The 18,720-nt window shown below is 40.0% G+C and overlaps 2 protein-coding genes across 2 annotated transcripts; both read left to right on the top strand.

The window, feature by feature from the left end:
• Window positions 1-315: 315 nt before the first annotated feature.
• LOC309358880 (vomeronasal type-2 receptor 26-like) lies at window positions 316-8,927 on the top strand (the record flags this gene model as incomplete). The annotated part of the gene is made up of 5 exons (XM_081892148.1): window positions 316-392; window positions 1,916-2,207; window positions 3,206-4,087; window positions 6,855-6,981; window positions 8,026-8,927. The coding sequence occupies 5 exons, from the start codon at window positions 316-318 to the stop codon at window positions 8,925-8,927; spliced, it is 2,280 nt and encodes a 759-aa protein (XP_081748274.1).
• Window positions 8,928-10,192: 1,265 nt separating this feature from the next.
• Window positions 10,193-17,907, top strand: LOC309358879 (vomeronasal type-2 receptor 26-like; the record flags this gene model as incomplete). Its single annotated transcript, XM_081892147.1, has 5 exons — window positions 10,193-10,407; window positions 12,883-13,174; window positions 13,473-14,354; window positions 15,843-15,969; window positions 17,006-17,907. The coding sequence occupies 5 exons, from the start codon at window positions 10,193-10,195 to the stop codon at window positions 17,905-17,907; spliced, it is 2,418 nt and encodes an 805-aa protein (XP_081748273.1).
• Window positions 17,908-18,720: the final 813 nt, after the last annotated feature.

Here is an 18,720-nt window from a genome sequence, read left to right as displayed (position 1 = left end):
CAAGACATGCTTTGTTCACCCGTTAAATCTTAAATATAAGCTGGACATAGGTCAAACAATATATCTTTTCAGAGCAGGCAGCCATCTAAGTCATCTTGTTCAAACTAGGCTTGCAAGGTTAACCATGCTGTAGAGCGTGTGGAGGAAATTACATCTGGCTCTCACTCCATCAGGAAGATGAGCATTGTGATGTTACTATTGCTATTGCTACCTCATATGACCTGCAAAGTATTAGATTATCAATGCAAAGGAAATAATCCTGGGCACATTTCACAGGAATGGTATCAGCCAAGCAAAATAATCATTGGCGGAATAATGTCTCATCTCATCTTCCTTTTATCTGAACTTTCTTTCCAGATGCACCCTTCAGAGGAAGAGATTAATGCCCATCTGTAAGAAATTATTTTTCCCATGCACCCTTGAAGAGAGGTTGGCTTTTATTTTGGTTTTTATTTACGTTTTTATGTCTATGAATGATTAATTGGGGAGATTTCTGACTCATCTTTTGCTCTAAAGATCCAAGGCAGGTTGCAAGAATTTATTTATTTATTTATTTATTAATATATATTAAACAGATTAAAATAAATTACAGTCACAAGAATCTCGATTTCAGTTGTCAAAGGCCAGGGTAAATAGGTGAGTCTTAAAATTTTGATTCAAATAAAATAGAAAGGTATTAATAAATGCATTTGCTGTTGGTACCTGACATTTTTTTTCATATAAAATTTATATACTGTTTCATTTTAATAAAATACAGAAAACACATTAAAATTGTATTTAAAATCACTTAAAACAAATATTTAAAAACATTCAAAGCTAAGTAAAGTAAACGATAAGATAAAACAGTTTTTAAGAAATGTGTCTTTTGGATTAAGCTTTCCAAAACAACCAACCAACCAACCAAAAATGTTCTAAGAACACAATACAACAAATAAAGTGATGGTGTCCTTTATCAGGTTTGAAGCAAGAACTGTCAATGAACAAACCCTACCTTCTCACTTTCTCCCAAACCTCACAGGATATTTTCAGGGGGAAGGGAGTAGGTGTTGGAGATCGCAAGACTGTGCTTATACATTTCATGTATTTTGCTACTGTCACCAAATTAAGTTCCTTTCAAATTAATGAAGTACACAATAGAGAGCATTAATAACAGGATCTTTGAGTCATTAAATTTCTAAAAGACAATTTCACTCTTCTCTGGTTATGTCATATAAGCTAAATCATATATGGGATGGCTATGATACCTATTAATTTATTTGCTTCCAGATTTGTTTCATTTGTTTGAAAATTACGGCTTCTTCAGGAAGATCTGTTGAAATAAAGTAAAAACAGAGGGGGGACATTTCAGCAGACTTGTGTTTCTTGTATATATTTTTAAAAAGTTGCCCATGAATTTTGCAACTACATGCACACAACTTTTCAGAATGAAATTTCACCATGAAGTTTGAGGTTTTCTACAGTTGTAAGAATAGACTTGTATATCATTGATTCCTCCCTCACCCTTTTCTGCTGGAACAGCTCAGATGAAGAGTGTTGGTTTCCTTTCTTCTTCAGACCTTTCAGTAACAAAAATCTATGATGAAAATGAAAATACTCTCTGGGTTGAGAATGTTGAATTGTAGGAGGGCGTTGCCTCAACAATTTCTGGTATGTGTCACACACACCCTCCAATAAAAATGGTTCCATTTGGGCAATCTGGCTCCTGGACCAAAGCAATTTGCCAGCTCTCATGAACAGGTACACCCCCCCAACTTTGTATTGATGGCAAGAGAATGTATCCTTTGTGAAACTATATTTGATGGATCTCACCTTCATGTTATAGCATCTGCAGCTCAGCACCGGCGAGTTAAACACTACATGGATAACATGTTGATTTCTCTCTTTAATGATGAGCATGTATATCTCTATTTTGTAGGATGGTCCCAAAGTTTTATCAACACATCCTGGCCTTGGCATTCGCCATAAAAGAGATCAACGAGTTTCCCAATATCTTGTACAACACCACTATTGGGTTGCACATTGATGATAGCTATTACAATGCAAGGATGACCTACCGTACCACTCTGGAGCTGCTCTTCAAATCACCCCATTTTCTCCCAAATTACAAATGTGGCAGCAGAACACACCTACTGGGGGTCATTGGTGGACTTCGGTCTGATACCTCCTCACAGATGGCAGATGTCTTGGGACGTTACAAGATTCCGCAGGTATGGAGTTCATGGGGAAGTATTTTCAAAATGATGAATATTTTATTTTTAGGTTTATATTCCATTTTTTCCACAGTCCATGCAATGGTTTATAATAAAACTAGTAAATAAAGGGGCAGGTGGGGATTGTCAACCTGGGAAGGTAGCCCATATTAAAAACAAATACACCTTGCTCTGCTTTCCTTTGGACCACAACAGCATGGCCAAGAGGGGGGGCTTGTCATCTAGGCAGCCCACGACCTCCATATACACTGCCCAGGCTTGCACCCTGGGGAGGTCACTTTGGTGTTGCTAACACAGTGGTTTGGCTTCAACCCATTGTCTCTAAAGGAAGATGGATGCCAACAAGTAAACCAGAATCTATCAGAAGGACAATCCGTAAACAACAATCACTAATAACAAAACTCTCCTACAAATGCCCTCAGAAAATGTGTGTTGTGAGTAAGAGGATGGATTGAGGTCAATAAATACATGAAATCATGGAAGATGGGGAAGGTGGTAGGGTAGTTAAACTGATCATGGAGCTGGAGGACAGTCTTATTAGATATGCCTGCCTGCCTCAACTTGGAGGTAACATGGCAAGAAGTCTGATTCTGAATGCCCAGGTGGTATTCCACCCCCCCCCCATAACTCTCTAGCTCTCTTGGCTGCTTGACTAATGATTAGCTAGCCACTCTCTTCCATGCTTTCATAATTTCCTGAGTAGATTATTGCAGTACAATCTTTATGGGACTGCTATTGAACAAATATACAGAACTCACAGGCTGGACACCAGTCAGATGTTTGTTTAGAGGTGCACACTACGTAGAACGGAACACTGTGTCCATATTTGTTTCTGGGTGCAATTCCGACTACTGACTCTGGCCTTGAAATTAATAAAAAACATGCATCTAGAATTTATTGTGAGAATAAAACCAGGAAATGATAAGTGTTGGACAGCAGTGATTCCTTACAGAGTCTTCAGATAAATACCTGTCCATTACCTTTTTATATTTTAGTTTTCTTATGGCTCATTTCATCCAGCAGTGAATGATCACATTGGGTTCCCCTCCTTTTACCGCATGGTTCCCAACGAATCTCTTCAGTACCAAGGGATTGTCCAGTTACTTCTGCATTTCAAATGGAAATGGATTGGTTTGATGAGTTTTGATGATGATGGGGGACAGCATTTCCTGCAGACTATAGAAGCCATGCTTTCCGAGAACGGCATCTGTTCAGCCTTCACAAACAAAGTTCCAGCTAATATCCGTATTTTGGAAATGGGTGATATGAACAAATACATATTGGAAAGTATTCCTATTTTTAGGGACAGCAAAGCCAACGCAGTTGTTATATATGGGAAAACGTCAAACCTCAGATGGTTGGCTGCCATTATCTTTGGGATCAAAGAGTCTCTTGCTGGTAATCTTTACTACAATGCAAAGGCACCGTTTGGGAAAGTATGGATTACGACAGCCCAGATTGATTTGGCACTCTTTTTATTCCAAAGAAACTGGGATATCCAGGTGTTCCACGGAGCCATCTCCTTCACAATTCCTTCAAAAGACATTCCAGGTTTCCAAACATTTGTTCAGAGTATGAGTCCTACCCAACCGAAAGGGGATGGCTTTATCAAAGATTTCTGGGAGCAAGCATTTGACTGCTTTGTTCCAAATTCTGGTGGCTCTACAGATATTGATGGAGTGTGTACTGGTGAGGAGAGACTGGAGAACCTTCCTGCACAATTTTTTCAGTTGAAGATGACAGGCCATAGCTATAGCATCTATAATGCTGTTTATGCTGTAGTCCATGCCTTACGTGTCAAATACTCAGCTAGCTCCAACCACAGAAAAATTGAAAGTAGAGGCAAGCTTCATTCTTGGCAAGTGGAGCCCTGGCAGGTAAATGCCTCCACACTCACAAACATCTATGACTTGGGCTAGAGCATTATAGTGGCACATAGAATAGTATGCATGGATTTAGTTTTTAGCTCTCTTCAAAAAATAGGTCCAAGCAGCTAGTCAGACTCATCACATCAATTTCCTTTCTGTAGTTTCCATATATTGTTTAGACCAGTGGTGTCCTAACTTTTTTCAAAGATGGTCAGATTTGATGAAGTGAAGGGCCGTGGGGGCCAACCAAAGGGCCAACCAAAGTTGTTGACTTTTGGGGGGGTTTGGAGTTGTCAAGCTTCTTTTAGGATTGAAGTTGTTAAGGTTTTTTTAAGGATTTTACCCCAGAAAATAAACTGCCACAAGGGCCAGATTAAACTGGCTGGTGGGTCGGATTAGGCCCCCAAAATGGACTTTGGACATGCCTGGTTTAGACAAACCTGCTCAGGTGCTTAGAAAGTTAAGGTAATTTGAATCTGTTTCAGTATTTTAACTTTAGTGTGTTTTAAAGTTGGGCAGTAATTTTTCCTTGATTTCCTTGTCTCATCTTTTTGTAAACTGCTTTGTGCATGCCCACTTTTGCCACCTAGCTCTCCTGCCACTGGCAACATATCCCCAGGAAGGTGTTCCCACAAAACAACACAGCTCTCAGATGGGGGGAAACCCAACTATTGTGTATTACTTTGTTCTTACCTAAGGAAATTGAATTAGCCCCAATTAATTTACTAGGATATATTTCTGAGCAGATATGCTTAGCATGAGCTGGAAATGGTTTGTGTATATCTTGCTGAGAATATTCTGTCTCTTATGGGGCTCTCTGTTCTATTTCTCTCCTCATGTAGCTCCATTCATTGCTTAGGAACAACCCACTCAACAACACAGTTGGAGACGAAATTATGTTCAATGAACATGGGGAATTTGTAGCTGGATTTGATGTAACAAACATAGTCACCTTCCCAAACAATTCCTATGTCAGAATCAAAGTGGGAAGGCTGGATCCTCAGGCTGCTCCGGACAAAGCACTCACCATCAACGAGGAAAAACTTGAGTGGCACAGAGACTTGTCTCAGGTGCAGAGCATTGTCAGAGCATCTCGTATGATATCATTGACATCCATCCATGAGCTGGCATCCATTTAAAATAAATGGCTACAAATTTTGTTTCATACAATCAATGACATTCATTGGCTAGGCATAATATTAGCACATTACTCCAATTAATAAATCACAACGTATCTTCAATAAGGGTGGTATTTTGTTGGTTTGTTTTTGAACTTAGAGTAATTTTGCATGCTGTCCATCACCTTGCTGTTTTTTTTAATAGAAAAAGGCAGCCTACAATTATACACAAACACACACACACAAATATATAATGAGTGATATCATTACTAGAGAAATGCCGCCCTAAGGAATAAATTCATTGTGAAAACTCTTTCATTATTTATTAAAATGCTTGTACAGTGGTACCTCAGGTTACAGACGCTTCAGGTTACAGACTCCGCTAACCCAGAAATAGTACCTCGGGTTAAGAACTTTGCTTCAGGATGAGAACATAAATTGTGTGGCAGCGGCGGTGGGAGGCCCCATTAGCTAAAGTGGTACCTCAGGTTAAGAACAGTTTCAGGTTAAGAACGGACCTCCGGAACGAATTAAGTTCTTAACCCAAGGTACCACTGTATACCTCAATTTCATTGAAAAGAACTGAAGTTTATATATACAGAATTATATATACATAATAAAAACCATCATGCCATCACCATCATCAGATCAGAAACCATTACAGAAAGCGTCCGAATAAAAGTTTTCAGTATGCATTTAAAGGTCAATATAGAAGCTGCATTCTGAATCTCCATTGGAAGAGTGTTCTACAAGGCTGGGCCAATGGCACTCAATTTCTTGTCAGTGTCAACTGAATCAATGTGGGGGACAACCAGTGACACTGTCAGGAATGCGCCAGCTCCTAGTGGAACGTTACAGCTTGCGGCAGAACAGAGAGGCTCAGATTTGTTTGCTCCGAGCATTGGAATGCCGGTTGCCAAGTGAGCAACTGGGAATGGGCTGGAGTGCAGTCAGTGGTCTCAGGAAGTTCAAACAGGAGTGAATAGAGACATGGGTAGCCTGTCAGAAAAGGAAGAGGCCGGAGGTAATCCAATAAGTGTGGAGAATCGGCGAAGGGGTGGGCTGTTAGACAGGAAGCCAAACAAGAGACGTAAGGTTCATAAGTTCAATATCTTCTAACATCAAAGGAAGAATTCTTCAGAAGGGTCGTCTTGAGTAATGATGTCAGAGGCTTTGTTAGAGCCATCCGGAGCTATCTGTTTGTTTTTGCAATAAATCCTCCTTTTTAATTACCTATGCTTACTGTGTTACCAAGCTGAGAACCAGGACTTCTGACAGACACTGAGCTGGGATATATTTGTTCAGGAAGTCCCTAGACCTGGATTTTGAACGTGGCTTTATAGCAAGCAGGAAGCCACTGCAGATTGGTGCTGGTGGCTAAGAGACTGCAGATATTTTAGTCCATCTTGTCTTGCTATTTCTAATTTCATTATTTTATTTTATTTTTTTGGATTTTCTAGTTATTGAAAAAGTATAGTACAGGGTTTGACATAGACAGAGATTTGTTTATGATGTTTTCCTCTTATTCCAATAGTAAGCATTGCCCACACTCTCTGCACTGTCTCTGTATTCACATATATTAATGTTTAAAATTAATCAACCCTTCTTTGTAAAATAAAAACAATTCCATGAAAAATTATCCCTTCATCAATGTATAGGTGCCTCCATTCTCCTTATGTAACGATAAATGCTATCCTGGGTACAGCAGAAAAAAGAAGGAGGGGATGAAATTTTGTTGCTACGATTGTTATCCATGCCCAGAAGAAATGATCTCAACACAGGAAGGTAGGAGACATGTTTAAATATTTCTAATGAAAAGTATAGACAGTTCTTGGAAGCGGATGCATGAGATTTAGCCTGTACATTATTTTTAATAGTGTTTTTCTAGATGGGAAGGAGATGGAAAGGTTGCTTCAGCAAATGAAGAGCATATTGTATGACCCCTTAATAATGTTTGAAACAACTGATCATTTGTTGAAATCTTGGAACTCCACCAAAAAGAGGGGGGAAGGGGAGAAAATCATAGATCTGCACAATAGAAAGCTGGATCACTTTGGCTGATTTAATGTAAAGGAGCCAGGCTAGGGGTCTAGTGAGCTTTTGACGCTGCCTAAAGCACTGACAAAGATGGGGAATAGTAATACCTACATGTCTATATATATACTGTATGTTATATACTGTAAAAAGGAAGGGAAGGCTTGTGAAATCTCAACTGAAATCAACCCCTTTTCCCTATCTCCAAATAGCCTGCCACACCACAAGTCTTTCTTTACTCAATAGGGTTAAAGAACCCTGGCAAACCGCATGTTTCGTATGCAGAATGAATGATAATTAATCCCTGGAAGCAATTACCAAGACTGCAAATACTGATTTAGGTGGACTCATAGAAACTTGTTTCTGATTACTGATTTTATCTTTTATATATATATATATATATATATATATATATATATATATATATATATATATATGCAGGTTTTGGTGTCCTCGGGTGTCTTCCCGTGTAAAAGTTGGGGTGTCTAGGCGACGTTTCGACGAGGTCTCACTCGTCATCTTCAAAGCAAATATCTCACCTCTACGGGGAGGAAACCTTCCAGTGAAGATGACGAGTGAGACCTCGTCGAAACGTCGCCTAGACACCCCAACTTTTACACGGGAAGACACCCGAGGACACCAAAACCTGCATTCCTGTACCCGTGAAAATCTACGAAAGCATATATATATATATATATATATATATATATATATACACACACACACACACACACACACACACACACACACACACACACATATATATATAAATATATACATATCTTTTTCTTCCAGATTTGGATTACTGTACCAGATGCCCCGAAGATCACTTCCCTAATAATCATAGAGATCACTGCATCCCCAAGATTCAAAGTTTTCTTTCATTTGAAGATACTTTGGGCATTACTTTGACTTCTCTGGCTCTTCTCTTTGCCCTGATCACAGCTCTGGTGCTTGCAGTCTTCATCAAGCAGAGGGACACTCCCATCGTCAAAGCCAACAATCGGAGCCTCACCTACCTTCTCCTTGCCTCTCTCCTCCTCTGCTTCCTCTGCGCTTTGCTATTCATCGGACAACCCAAGAAGATCACCTGCCTCCTCAGACAAACAGCTTTTGGCATCATCTTTTCAATTGCTGTCTCTTCCGTTTTGGCTAAGACTATTACAGTGGTTGTGGCTTTCATGGCCTCCAAGCCTGGAAACATTTTCCGGAAATGGGTGGGGAAAAGATTGGCACATTCTGTCGTATTGTGTTGCTCCCTCGTTCAAGTCGCCGTTTGTGCTCTTTGGTTGGGTTTTTCTCCCCCATTCCCAGATTTGGACAGTCACTCAGTGTATGGAGAAATCATAATTGAATGTAATGAAGGGTCAGTCACCATGTTCTACTGTGTCCTGGGTTATATGGGCTTTCTAGCCACTGTCAGCTTCACGGTGGCTTTCCTTGCTAGGAAGCTGCCAGACAGTTTCAATGAAGCCAAGTTCATCACTTTCAGCATGTTGGTTTTCTGCAGTGTGTGGCTGTCCTTTGTTCCAACTTACCTGAGCACCAAGGGGAAATACATGGTGGCTGTGGAGGTCTTCTCCATCTTGTCATCTGGCTCAGGTTTGCTGAGCTGCATCTTTGCTCCTAAATGCTACATTATTGTTTTTAGGCCTGATCTGAACAAAAAGGAGCAGCTAATAAGGAGAAAACATTAACGTTTCAAATATTCAAATCATTTTCTTCATTTTAATTTGTTTTCTGTGAAAGTCAGCTTCCCTGTGCAATGTCTGTTTTTGGACCATTCTTTTGAAATATTTGAAGCATTCTTCACACATACAGAAAACAAACAGCCAGTGAAATTTATGTAGAATGAAACCTTCATATGCCTTTTTGAGTAATGCCTTCCTCAGTATTGAATTTTGTTCCTGTTTGCTTAGTGAAGTATAGTAAATTGTAGAATTTGGAAGTAAAATGTTGAACAGCCTAATCCATAGTGTCCTTATTTTCCCATTCCTATTTTTTGTGCATATGTGAGTCTTTAACTACAAAATTGCACTTGTGCTTTAGAGACACAACAGCCATTTTGTGTCATGCCAGGCCTCTATTGGAAGCCATTTTGCATCATGTGAAGGATACAATGGTTGCTATTTTGTTACTTGTGCTCATATACATTCTCAAAATCGTAGCTCCCTTGGCTCATACCTTCATTTTATAAGTACAAAGTCTACTAATAAAAGCCTAGAGGACTCGAGTGACCATATATCACTCAAAAAAAACATACTATTTTGATATGAGGAATTATCTTGTGATAACCAGTGGAAATTGAGGACAAGGAACAGGGCAGGGAGTGTGGGAAATGACACATCACCAAGGGGGCTTTGTTATTTGCCATAATGCCATTGGAGAGCAGGAGTTCAACTGTAACTTTAACAAATCTAATAGAAATATCCCTGTATCCAGACCTTTTCTATCCTTGTGGTCACTGTGGGTCACTTTCAAGTCACCACTCAGCTGAAGACCAACTAGAGAGCTGAATAAGTTTGATTTGACATCTCACAAACATGTTTGAATCAGCAAGTAGTGATGTCACCCTGTAATTACCCAAATTACTGTATTTTATTCAGCTGGCCAACTCTGCAGGGACTTTTCAGTGGGGTGGTGGTGCAGAAAATAAGCATGCCTGAAAGGACTTTATATCACCTCACTGTAAAATTGCCAGCTACAGGCAGGGGGATTGGAGAGAGGCAAGGGTTGAGATCTAACAGGTCAAGAGGCAGATTATTGTCTTGCAATTGATGTGAAGGGACATTCACCCTCTTGATGGTAAATGCAAGGTAGATACGAGATACAGGTCCCTAAAAGTGTATTTTCGAAAGAGACCAACAGCAGAGCTAATTTGTTCAATCCAAGCTAGCAATAATAACTATACCCTAGAGCATCAGAAAGGAATCTCAGTTCAGAGCTTCCTATGGCCATCAGGATGAGGTTTGAGATGTTGTTCTTGCTGTTGCTACCAAATACTGCTTCCAAAGTAGAAAATTTCAACTGCACTGGGAATGATCCAGTACATATTCCACATGAATGGTACCAGTCAAGTGAAATCCACATTGGAGGAATAATGTCTCATATCTACTTCCTTTTAACTGATGTTGATTTCCTGAAACACCCTTTGGAGGAGGAGATTGGTGTCCAACTGTAAGAAATTATTTTTCACACACACCATAAAAGTGAGCTTTGCTTTTATTTTGGTGTTTATATCCTTTTAGAATCACCAAAGGTTGGTTTATATTGAACAGTATCAATTGTTGTGACTGAGTGAATGTTCCTAAGGACCAGAAGACATTAACTAGATATATCATTGTTTTAGAAACCCATTTGAATCATTAAAATATTTTGAGATGATGTCACTCAGCTGAGGTGATAGGCTTGCCTGCTGAGGCTTCCCATTTTACCAAAGAAGAAGCATTTTCTCTCTCTTCTTATTGGCTTGTTTCTCTCTCTTTTTAAAATTTATACAAAGCAGGTCAATGATCAAAGATGTGCTGCTTTTTAAGAGATCTCCATTTCCCTCCACCTGGAAATATCTCAGTAAATATATGAAGTGCTTTAAAAATCAGTTTGTAACTTTTGTTAAGTTCTTCTGTCAGTTTCCCTCTGAGCAAACATACATTGAATTGCCACAACCCTTCCCTTTACTGAAATTGCTGGTGGAGAATAAGAGCATAGCTGCTGACTGGCTGCAACAACTTGAGTTTATGGTGCCCTTCAGGACCACTTGAGTGTGAGGCTGATGTTTGTGTCAGCTTTCCAGGGCAAGCGCACCCATGAGGCAAGGTGAGGTAACTTCCTCAGATGGCAGGATCCACAGTGGCAGAAGATCCTGATGTAGATATTTATTCCCCACTTGTTCCTGGTGCAGATCCTCACTCATCCCTTCTTCCTTGGCAGGGAAGGTGTGTGTGCCATTTTATGGTTCACCTAGATGCCAAAATCTCTTGAGCCAGCTCTGTCATTACCAGTGCTGATTGGTTATTTATCAGGAGCTGGGATTGAGTGGGTGAAAGTAGTATTATAGCTTCCCCCCTCCAGGTGACAGCCTGCTCTGAACTGACCCTTTCTCAGGTGAAAGATGGGAGAGATGTATTAAATGGTCCAGTGACTGTGGGGCAATGAACCCATTAGAGCTTCAGGGATGTGGAGATGGTCTTATATGTATATGCTTGGTAGCCATTCTTTGTAAGTTCTAATATTGTTCAGTATTGTTCAGTAGTGTTCAGTATTGTTCAGTATATTTATGACTGCTTCGGTTACAAAAATAATGTATAAATATATAAATTTTAAAAATAAAAAAATTGTCCAGTAGCACCTTAGAGACCAATTAAGTTTGTTCTTGGTATGAACTTGCATGTGCTTGCACACTTCTTCAGATACACTGAAACAGAAGTCACCAGACCCTTATATATGGTGAGAGGGTGGGGAGGGGTATTACTCAGAAGGGTGGTGAGAATGGGTGATTGGCTGAAGTACCACTGTACCTGTTTTGTTATTTTGCATATTTCTTGTAGGACTGATGTCCAGAAGGATTGAATTTGGTGGCAATCCCACCACATCTGTAGGTATGTTCCTGTAGAGGTGCAACCTCCCCTGCATTTAGGTGAAGTTCCTGGGTGTGTCAGCACCTGCATCCAAAGTGTTAGGTACCATCTATGAAGTAGTTGCAAAGTGAGTTTCCTTCTTTTGGCTCAGATGGACTTAAAGGGTGGTTTAGACCACAGTTTAGATCATTCGGTAGGATTTATTTCGTAACCTATATCAGGCTCCCATTGGTCTTTAATTGTGGTGAGCGATTTTGTAGGATCTTGGAGTCCCCTTTTGAATAGTGTGGATACAATCCTCTTGCTGTGTCCCTCTGTTGTCAGGAGAAGTTTTTTAAAGGTTGTCAGCTGCTGCTATGATTGGTAGATTATTTAAGAAGTCGTGTAGTTGTTGTTGGGTCAGCTAGGGTATTTGGGTGTCTGCTAGTTTGTTTTGAGAGCCAGTGTGGTGTAGTGGTTAAGAGCGGTAGTCTCCTAATCTGGGGAACCAGGTTGGCGTCCCCGCTCCTCCACATGCAGCTGCTGGGTGACCTTGGGCCAGTCACGCTTCTCTGAAGTCTCTCAGCCCCACTCACCTCACAGAGTGTTTGTTGTGGGGGAGGAAGGGAAAGGAGATTGTTAGCCGCTTTGAGACTCCTGAAGGGGAGTGAAAGGCGGGATATCAAATCCAAACTCTTCTTCTCTTCTTCTTCTTCTTGTATTTCTTGTGTCGGCATGGGTTTGTCATTTTTGTAGAAGTCCGTTAGGCAGTGTAAGCCTTTGGCTTGCCATGTTATTGTTTGGAAGCTTTGGGCTACATGGTGGAATAGTGGGTGATTAAAAAAAAACAACACTTCAAGATCTTCAGAGGGTAAGTGTTCTATTAAAGTAAATGATAAAGAAAACAATCCAGTAAAAGTGAGCCGATGTGAATTTCATTATCTGTCCAACGAAAAGTATTTACCACAACCACCTTCTGGGAATTGTAGCTTTTCCTTTTCACTGGACCGCTAAATTATCTTAAAACCACAGTGGAACCATACTTTAATGTACTGCTGATTTTTCTCATAAGTAGTGCTTGTAAATCTGTTTCCAGGATGGTGCCAAAATTCTACCAGCACATCCTGGCCTTGGCATTTGCTGTACATGAGATCAACGAGAATTCCAACATCTTGCCCAATGTCACTCTTGGGTTCCACATCTATGATAGCTACTATGATGCAAGGATGACCTACCGCACCACACTGGATCTTATTTTCAAATTCCATCCGTTTTTCCCCAACTACAAATGTGACACTCAGACACATCTAATGGGCATCATTGGTGGACTTAGATCTGATACATCCTCACAGATGGCAGATATTTTAGGACTTTACAAGATTCCACAGGTAGGATCAATGTGTTGCATTCATAGGGGATAATAAAATCTTCTTCTTTTCCTGGAAGGAATCTAAGGGCACACCCATACTTCTGTTTGTGCCTCGATTTCTCGGCAGAGGACTGTGACTTCCAGGAACAGATCCAATTAAATATCGTCCAGGTTTTAGATCTGGTGTTGGGATGGATATTGTCTTGCTTCTTTGGACCAATAGTTTGCTTTGGAAAAGAGGCAGAGGGAAAAATACAACCTGGCTCATTCTTCAGGATGCTATTACAGTTAAAATCTGTTTCTTTTTTTTCTTCTAGTTTTCATATGGCTCATTTCAACCAGCAATGAATGATCAAGCAACTTTCCCTTCCTTTTACCGCATGGTCCCCAATGAAGCCCTCCAGTACCAAGGAATTGTTGAGCTACTAGTGCATTTTAGATGGAAATGGGTTGGGCTGATGACTTTTGATGATGCTGGTGGAGAACATTTCTTGCAGGTCATGGAAGCAATTTTTTCGAAGAATGGAATCTGTTCAGCCTTCACAAATAAAGTTCCAATTTATTTGAGAATATTAGAAATGGGTGAAATGAACAAATACATTATGAAGAGCGTGCCAGTTTTCAAGAACAGCAAAGCCAATGTGATTGTTCTATATGGAGAAACTGCAAATATTAGATGGTTGGCAGCCATTATCTTGGGGGTAAAGAAGTCTCTAGCAGCTGAGTCTCAGTGCAATGAGACTGCATCTTTTGGGAAAGTATGGATTACAACAGCCCAGATTGATTTTGCACTCTTTATATTACAAAAAACCTGGGATATCCAAATGTTCCATGGTGCTATTTCCTTCACAATTCCTTCAAATGAGGTTCAAGGATTCCGAAAATATATTCAAACTTTAAAACCTACTCAAGCCAAAGGAGATGGTTTTATCAAAGATTTCTGGGAGCAAGCATTTGACTGCTTTGTTCCAGGTTCTGATGGCTTCACAGATATTGATGGAGCATGTAGTGGTGAGGAGAAGCTGGAGAGCCTTCCTGGGCAATTTTTTCAATTAAGCATGACAGGTCACAGCTACAGTATCTATAATGCTGTCTATGCTATGGCACATGCTTTACAGATCATGCGTTCATACAGATTAAATTACAGACAAATGGAAAATGGAGGCAAGCTGCATCCTTGGAAAGTGGAACCCTGGAAGGTAATGCCTCTGAAATCCATTTAGAACATGTGTCTAAACCCTTGGTCCCGCTCATCAATTTCAATCCTCCCTAGAAATATTTAGGGTAGGTTTTAGTTTTGTTTTGTTTTTATAAAAAAAAAATTAAATATCTATTTTCAGGGAGAGTGGAGTTTGGGGGGAGGGTGATGGAAGATTTTGCCACTTTTTGTGAAGTGACATGGGTTCACATGTTGCACCTCACACTTGGTACAATAAGTGAGATGCTATCCCTTACCATAACCCTTTAACTGAAAAATAGTTGCATACATATAACTGTATGGTGGAACAATGTGGTATGAAGTACAGAATAATAGAACACTTTTTATCATGAAAGTATGTACAACATAGGCCCAAACAGCATCAAAAACCTGCTATGATGGGTTAATGTCCAACACCATTCATTCCTGGAAGGAACCCAAAGTAGACTTCCAGTTTCAAGTTTGACTGCAACTAGCAGCAGAGTTAGCAGCTCCTTCTAAACAAGGGTGAAATTTTGATCACTTTTAACAGCCAAGTGCAGGGCTATAGACCGGCTTGTTATTGAAGAAATATTCATGAATATAGTCAATAAGTTGTTCATTTTTCACACACTCCCACCACACATGAAGGAAAGTGTCCTTGTGACTGCAAGCTCTCCAGTACAGTGGCGGGGTGTACCAGAGTAACGTTTCTGAAAATAATCAACGTCTTGGTATTTTCTTACTCCAGTGTGGTGTAATGGTTAAGAGCAGTGGACTTGTAATCTGGTGAACCAGGTTCGCTTCCCCACTCCTCCACATGCAGCTGCTGGGTGACCTTGGGCCAGTCACACTTCTCTGAAGTCTCTCAGCCTCATTCAGCTCACAGAGTGTTTGTTGTGGGGGAGGAAGGGAAAGGAGAATGTTAGTCACTTTGAGACTCCTTCGGGTAGTGATAAAGCAGGATATCAAATCCAAACTCTTCTTCTTCTCCTCAGTTCTTTTTCTCTCCCCATCCAGAGTCATTCATTGTTTAGAGACATTCTATTCAACAACAGTGCTGGTGATGAAATTATGTTTAATGAAAACAGAGAAATAGTAGCTGGATTTGACATTACCAGCTTGGTCACTTTCCCAAATAACTCTTATGTCAAAGTCAAAGTGGGAAGGCTGGATCCTCAGGCTCCCCCTGGTGAAGTGCTCACTATTAATGAAGAGAGACTTGAATGGCATAGAGAATTGTCTCAGGTGTGGAAAATTCTCCCTTTATGATAACTTTCATAGTAACTGGGTGGCTGAGGCGGCATCAGATTCCCTCCTTCATTGTGGTGGAGTAGACCCACCCCCACCTTAAGACTTGGTACAGCATTCCTTACACTGAACTTGCCGTTTGCGCAATCACAGATGTTAATATTTCATTTCATCAGCCCTTTGTTTATACCACTTACTATTTGGAAGAGAAAGGAAATCCAAACAATTAATGCTAAAACCTTCCTTTGTTCAAGAATAGGTACCTCCATTCTCTTTATGTAATGATCAGTGCTATCCTGGGTACAGCAGGGGAAAAAAGGAGGGAAAGAAATTTTGTTGCTATGACTGTTCTCCATGTCCAGAAGATATGATTTCGAACCAGGAGGGTAGGAGAAATATTTATAAGAAATACGTTTGTCATGAAAAGTATGGATAGTAGTAGAACATATATGTGTAAACAAGCACCATTTTTGAGTTCTTCAGATTTAGCTGCTGCCACTTGCAGAATATTCTCGTTTGTGGTTAGAGTAATAACGTCTAGTTTGGGAGGGAGTAAACAATAGCCTGGAGCATGCAAGAACATTGATTATTAATTAGAAATTCTCAACAAGATAGATTTTATTTATTTCTCTGTACAATTCTTTCAATGGGTTGCATAGCTGTAGAGTATTTATCTTCAACAATCCTTGACCCTGTTTTATGTTTTGTATTCAATTAAATAATTTATATATTTTTATTTCCACCTTCAAAAATTGATTAAAAAATTACACACACAAACCCCCAAACTCAACAATAATAATATAACTACCTGCAAAGAAACCTAACAGGTATCTTCCTGTTAGGTTCCAAATCTTCACACCATGCATAATCCAAACACTCTAGTGTCCACCTTCCCATGCCTTTTTTTCTTTGACGTTAGAAGCTGCAACTGTAACATTCCTCAAAAAGGAGTTGTTCCAACCCTCTGATCATTTTACTTGCCTCTTTCACAAACTTTTCTAGCACCACACTATAGATTTATATAATGACGCTAACTGGTTTCCCCTCAATAATTTCCCTAACACTCCTTAACACACAGCTGCCACATACTAGGTTAGATTCTTCATCAAGCTATCCTCCAAAATTTAAAGATCTCACTACTAGGCAATAACCACCAGATTCAACTGAATTTATGAATATGTGAAATTAGGATTTTTGCTGCAGTTTACACCTGCTAATGCTGAATTTCATTTGCCATTTTGATGTCCATTCACTCAATAGATTTATTTTCTCACTTCAGTGCTGGATAAAGGTTACTAGTGGACAATGCTGAATCCAGAAGATTTAAACACTGGATTTAGGTGGATTTTTAGAAAAGTGGCTCTTATAAGAGAGAACAATTATAGACATCTTTACCGTATGCATATTATATTTCTCTTACAGACATGGATTACTGTACCAGATGCCCCGAAGATCACTTCCCTAATAATCGTAGAGATCACTGCATCCCCAAGATTCAAAGTTTTCTTTCTTTTGAAGATACTTTGGGCATTACTTTGACTTCTCTGGCTCTTCTCTTTGCCCTGATCACAGCTCTGGTGCTTGCAGTCTTCATCAAGCAGAGGGACACTCCCATCGTCAAAGCCAACAATCGGAGCCTCACCTACCTTCTCCTTGCCTCTCTCCTCCTCTGCTTCCTCTGCGCTTTGCTATTCATCGGACAACCCAAGAAGATCACCTGCCTCCTCAGACAAACAGCTTTTGGCATCATCTTTTCAATTGCTGTCTCTTCCGTTTTGGCAAAGACTATTACAGTGGTTGTGGCTTTCATGGCCTCCAAGCCTGGAAACATTTTCCGGAAATGGGTGGGGAAAAGATTGGCACATTCTGTCGTATTGTGTTGCTCCCTCGTTCAAGTCGCCGTTTGTGCTCTTTGGTTGGGTTTTTCTCCCCCATTCCCAGATTTGGACAGTCACTCAGTGTATGGAGAAATCATAATTGAATGTAATGAAGGGTCAGTCACCATGTTCTACTGTGTCCTGGGTTATATGGGCTTTCTAGCCACTGTCAGCTTCACGGTGGCTTTCCTTGCTAGGAAGCTGCCAGACAGTTTCAACGAAGCCAAGTTCATCACTTTCAGCATGTTGGTCTTCTGCAGTGTGTGGCTGTCCTTTGTTCCAACTTACCTGAGCACCAAGGGGAAATACATGGTGGCTGTGGAGGTCTTCTCCATCTTGTCATCTGGCTCAGGTTTGCTGAGCTGCATCTTTGCTCCTAAATGCTACATTATTGTTTTTAGGCCTGATCTGAACAAAAAGGAGCAGCTAATAAGGAGAAAACATTAACGTTTCAAATATTCAACCTATTTCCTTCATTTCTATTTTTGTTTCCTCTAAAATATCAGATAAACTCATATGTGGCTTTAAAGCATGATTCTGTGCTATCCTGTTGAATCCTTTGATCTACTCTCCTCACTTGCATCAAAGAAAGAAAGAGTTGAAATGGCAATTTCAAATGTTTACCATGCCACAAAATTTTCCTTACAACAAAACACTTGTAGGGTGGAGTTTATTGTACCTTTATTGAGATTATTAAGTGGTGTACAATGTAAAAAAAAACCCTATATCACTAGGGAAAATTTATAATTAATAATAAAACTGCATATAAAAACAGATCTGTAATTGTATCCTTTTTCATGTGATCTATGCTAATCACCTCATGACAGAGCTAGCTGAAATAGAATCTCACTTAATCATTAGACTTCCAGAGTTCAACTCTGTGCTCAGTTTGTAGGGCATGAGACTTATAATCTCAGGGCCATGGGTTCAACCCCACTTTGGGCATAAGATTCCTGTATTGCAGTGGCTGGACTAGCTGATCCTTGTGGTCTTTTCCAACTTTATGATTCTATGATTCTGTGGGAACAAGATTTCCTAGAGATAAGACAGGGTTTCATCTTATGGATCAGGGAAAGCCTGCACAAAATCACAGGGTTGTTGCTGCTGCAGTGTGTTTTTTACAAGATTTCAGTACATTCATCATACCCCCAAACACCCTAACAGAGACATGAAGAAGAAGAAGAAGAAGAGGAGGAGGAGGAGGAGGAGGATGAGGAGGAGTTCTTGTTTGGATTTGATACCCCGCTTAATCCCTACCCG

The sequence above is a fragment of the Podarcis melisellensis genome (genome assembly GCF_964234715.1).
Source record: "Podarcis melisellensis genome assembly, chromosome: 16".
Lineage (NCBI taxonomy): Eukaryota > Metazoa > Chordata > Lepidosauria > Squamata > Lacertidae > Podarcis > Podarcis melisellensis.
The sequence above is the reverse complement of the archived record's forward strand: the minus strand, read 5'-3'. Positions and strand labels throughout refer to the sequence as shown.